This window comes from Kryptolebias marmoratus, linkage group LG3 (assembly GCF_001649575.2).
Source record: "Kryptolebias marmoratus isolate JLee-2015 linkage group LG3, ASM164957v2, whole genome shotgun sequence".
NCBI classification, from domain to species: domain Eukaryota; kingdom Metazoa; phylum Chordata; class Actinopteri; order Cyprinodontiformes; family Rivulidae; genus Kryptolebias; species Kryptolebias marmoratus.
Genome location: NC_051432.1, coordinates 4616454 through 4621005, shown reverse-complemented (window position 1 = coordinate 4621005; position 4552 = coordinate 4616454). Strand labels below are relative to the sequence as shown.

The following is a 4552-nucleotide window of genomic DNA, read 5'->3' as shown; positions in this document are numbered from 1 at the left end:
GTAATCATCAAAATTAAACGAAATAAACATTTGAAATATATGAGTTTGTATGTAATGTATGAATATAATATACAAGTTTCACTTTTTAAATGGAATTACTGAAATCAATCTACTTTTTCATGATATTCTAATTTTATGACCAGCACCTGTACTGGTCACATTTTTTGGAGACACTTCAGTATGTGCTTTTCATGCCTAAGCTATAACTTACCACTGCAGAGATCTCCAGCTTATAGTCTCTCACTCCTTTCTCAGATGTGGCTGCGCTCATGTACAAGGTGACGGTGGCCAACTCAACTGAGGCACTGAGGTAGAAGACGGCGGCAATAAAATGATAGATGAAGTCCTTAAAGAGGAAGAGGAAGATGAGAGGAGCATCAGCGAAATGTTTTCACTTCTTTTCACATACTGATAAACAATTTCATAAAATAAAGCTGTGTTATTTGGCACAACTGCACAGCTCAATTAAGTTTAATTAATTCGTTTATTTTGCCTCTACAATTCAGTTTTAAATTAGCTTTACATGCAAATGTAGCACAAATTTAGTTCAATTTAAGACAAACCTTCCGTAAAATATGTGCCGATTTTTCTGTGACTACAGGAGTGAGCTTGTGCCAGATGACAAAGCAGGCCAAAAGTATTTTCAAGAATATTTTGACATAATGGTCTTAATCTAAAACTCATGATATGCATTCCTTCAGGGAATGCCAGGCCTTTATTAATTATATGAAGGACTTACTGCAGTTGCCCAGCCCCTCGAGTTGTGATGGGACCCACAGGCGAACACCACCAACCAGATGAAAGTCATGACGAAGCAGAAGACCGAGACACACATGACCCAGCCCAGGGGGTTTGCTTCCTCCACATAGGTGCACGCAACCAGGATCCACACCAAACCGCCAAAAATCTGCAGAGAGACCAGATACATGAAGGATAACATATTCAAATATCTCTTGCTGTCTGAACAATAAAACCACATGAAACAAAGAAAACTGTTCTTTACCAGAGAAAAACAATGGTTTCTTGGAAACATAAAGCCCATTGACAATGAATGATAGTTTGAAGAAATTTGTACCACAGGGTCTGCTGATAACAACTCATCCAGCTCTGAAGTTCAGCTTAATTGTTAACAATACAAATGCATTGACAGTAAAGCAAAATGAAATCCTTTTTATTATTTGGCCATTATTTTACTAGCTTCACTTCTTATGCAGTTCATATATTAAAATGGAAACATTTTGTCAGCTTAGATTATTTTGAAAGTGATTCCCAAATTACTGTTGGGTTTCAGGGAAGAAAGCTGATGTATGTTGGATTTTGGGGCATACGCTGCATTGTCACCTTTCAAAGTCCTCACAGAAATTTTGTAGTTAAAACGTTGTATGCAATTTGGAGCAAAACACATCAACTCAGACTTTTTTGGCACTTAAAACTGTTTTGCTCCAGACATTACAACATCTCTTTTACTGTATATCCTGTTGTGAAGCAAAGTTGTTGTCAGGTTGTAATGGAAGCAAAGGTCTGAAAACATCTAGCTGAAAAGTTAGACTCTTGGTGTGATCAGTTTGATGACACAGGGTTAGTTTGAGTTCAGCCTTTTGAAGCCTTTATTTGAGTGTGTACCCATGACCACAGGTTGTGTTGTCCCTGTGTTTCCATCTCGGTCTGCAGCAGAGATCCCGGTTTCGCTGCCTTTGTTCATTCTACACCTTTAATTATTGACAGGCTGCATTATTCATGGGGTCCAGCCCTCCTCTACCTGCTGCTGTCACTGTCACATTCCACCTGCCTTTGTTTCTGTGCGTGTCAGGTAAAATACACACCGAAACATTCCAGCGCTTTGTTTCTGCTGCCTGAAAACCTAATTTTTTTCTGTCCTAAAGGCGTATTTCAGGAATAGTCTTGTTTTCAGTATTTCTAAACGTTTAACTTATTTTTTCGTGTCTTAGTAAAGGACAAAATAAGGCATAAAAGTGAAGGTTTCATTTCACAAAAACTGCTGAACACGGATCACTGTTGAGGGACAGCTTCAAACAGATGGAGTCACATCATGGACTGATTTACATTTGTTAAACCAAAAACCACAGAGACAATGGGCTTATAGTCTCGTTCAGGTTGCACAAACACTTTTTTTTTTCTTGAAGTAAAAATAGCCTCTAAAAAACCTGATCAGCCTTGGTAAAACAATGAGAACAAGCCAGATTCTTTTTTTCCTAAGTGGTCTGTCAACGAGACAAAGCACATATTCAGCAAATAGTTGGCTAAGAGTTGGCTATACATTTTGTTTAAACACATAGGAGATTGTTTGTGCCTTAAAGCTGACAGTGGCCAGAGGCGCAGGTAAAGGTGGCGCATTCAATGTCTCCTTTTTGACAGAAATAGCTTTTTTTACACGCACGCACAACAACAACAACAACAACAACAACAACAACAACAACAACAACAACAACAACAACAATAATAATAATAATAATAATAATAATAATAATAATAATAATAATAATAATAATAATAATAATAATAATAATAATAATAAAAGAAGACACTTGCAGGTCTGCTTTCTTACCAGTTCTGGCACATATAGGATGTCTGGGATGGTGGTACAGATTCCCACCCCACTGGGGAGGCTATCCATCCTGTCAATGTTGGAAGCCATTTCTGTTCCTGCGGCTGCTAAGGCTGAAGAGAGACTGATGTGGATTCAGACCTGCTGGGTTTTAAACCAAAAGCTGACTGGAAAAACTGGAATCCCCATGAGCCGATCGCAGACACGCCTGGCGACCCGCACACGCCCTCAGGACAGCTCAGGCAGACAGGGTGCTGGAGGACTGGAGGTCCACAATGAGTGTGAGACACCCTTATCAATGTTTGACCACTTTATCACCATGACAACCTGAGGCAGGTCAGCTTCCAGCAACAACAACAACAAACACAGCATCAACACAAACTGTAGAACAACAGCAACAACAGTCTTACATAAACAGGGTCACAATATAAAATGGACCTAACCACAAACTGATATTTTTTTTATTTTATATTTTTGTACATGTTAGAGACTGTTTCAAAGCAACAACATGTTGTATTTCTTTAAAAAACTGATATCATCACAGCTTAAAAATAAACCATTTAATCAGAGAATTTAATAATTTTTTGACTCTAATTTGGTTGTGTAACTTTCAGTAGATTATATTATTTTTTTGCACAGCACACAATTCTTAAAAAAGGTATTTGGCTGAAGTTATATTTCACCACATAAAAACCTTCCATTGTAAAGTCTGTCTACAAATCTGTCAGGATAAAAAGGACATATGTTTGCTAAACAAGTGCTGCTGATTGGTATCATAAGAGCAAACTCAAGGTCTAAAGGCCTAACAGGAGATAAAAAAAAGGAAAAATGCACAAAAAATGCTAACCTTGTATGTGGTATATAGCCAGTGGCTCTACATTAAAAACAATATATATAGTTTAACTGCGCTGAATATAACTTGTGTGGCCACCCATGCCTCAGAGCATAAATGAAAATATAAATTTACTCTACATTTACATTTAGAAATTTGTTAATTGGATCTACTGTTGGTACTCTATCTTACACTAACCTAACAACTTGTTGGATAATGAGTTGATTATGAACTATGAGGTGCTCATACTTTCACCACTTCATACCTGCACCCACCTAGCAACTGCCATTTTGTACTCTGCATGTGCTGTTTTGTGTTTCTGTACCCATGTTTCTCTGTGTCCTTGTCTAGGTTTTCAGCATGTTGGAATGACTGCCAAGGTGGATACAAAGCTGGCAGAGGTATGATGAGTGAGACAGCTTCTTCTTCACTCAAGAACTACGGCTACATGTTGACCAAAGCTGCAAAGACATGATTTGGTGGAAGTAAGCCCGTCAAACTACACAATATATTAATAATAAAACTTCAGGAGGTTAAATCGTCTACATTTTGGCTGAAGCCAATGTGAGCACAAAGACATCCACGGCAGGCAGCTTAATTTGTATCTATTATTTTCTGGAGCAAGACTAATAAACAGTATATGCCTGCTACTTTAAATACATCTATCAGTAATTTAGGATTTTCAGGTTGGATTATTTAATCTTTCCAGGTCTCAATTCAGTCATGGGATTTTTGTTGAAATGTCAGACAAAAAACCTAAACATACCAGTTCTATACAAGCTGACTTAGCCTGGAGGCATTCCTGGAAGTCACTTTTTATACAATTTTACCGTCAGAGCTGCTTCTTTCACACCGCACGCTGTAAACAACAAAGCCATGGAAACATCAAGCATCTCATTTGGCAGGAGGAGGTTGTTGGGCAGGTGAGCTGTCGAACTAACACCTTGGATAATCGACGTGATGGATCTGGTTTCCTGCTGCTGTCATCCTATCCCCCTGCCTGGGAAACCTGCCTCTGATGAAGAAAACACTCTGTGAGGAGAAGGAAGTCTCCCACAATAAAAACCTTGACGTCACATAAAATAAAAATATTACCTCCGCTGTTTCTTCAGGCCAAGTTCTCTAGCTCCAATTGACTCAAAACTTTCAGACAA

General features: G+C 38.3%; 1 protein-coding gene across 1 annotated transcript in view; it reads right to left on the bottom strand.

The window, feature by feature from the left end:
- LOC108247097 (myelin and lymphocyte protein-like) overlaps positions 1–2724 on the bottom strand; it is a 7840-nt gene extending 5116 nt beyond the window's left edge. Inside the window, exons 1-3 of the mRNA XM_017434979.3 lie at positions 2567–2724; positions 740–907; positions 212–346 (exon numbers count right to left, since the gene is read on the bottom strand). Of these exons, the coding sequence (XP_017290468.1) occupies positions 212–346; positions 740–907; positions 2567–2656 (393 nt within the window). The 5' untranslated portion in view covers positions 2657–2724. The remainder of the gene's footprint in view (positions 1–211; positions 347–739; positions 908–2566) is intronic.
- Positions 2725–4552: the final 1828 nt, after the last annotated feature.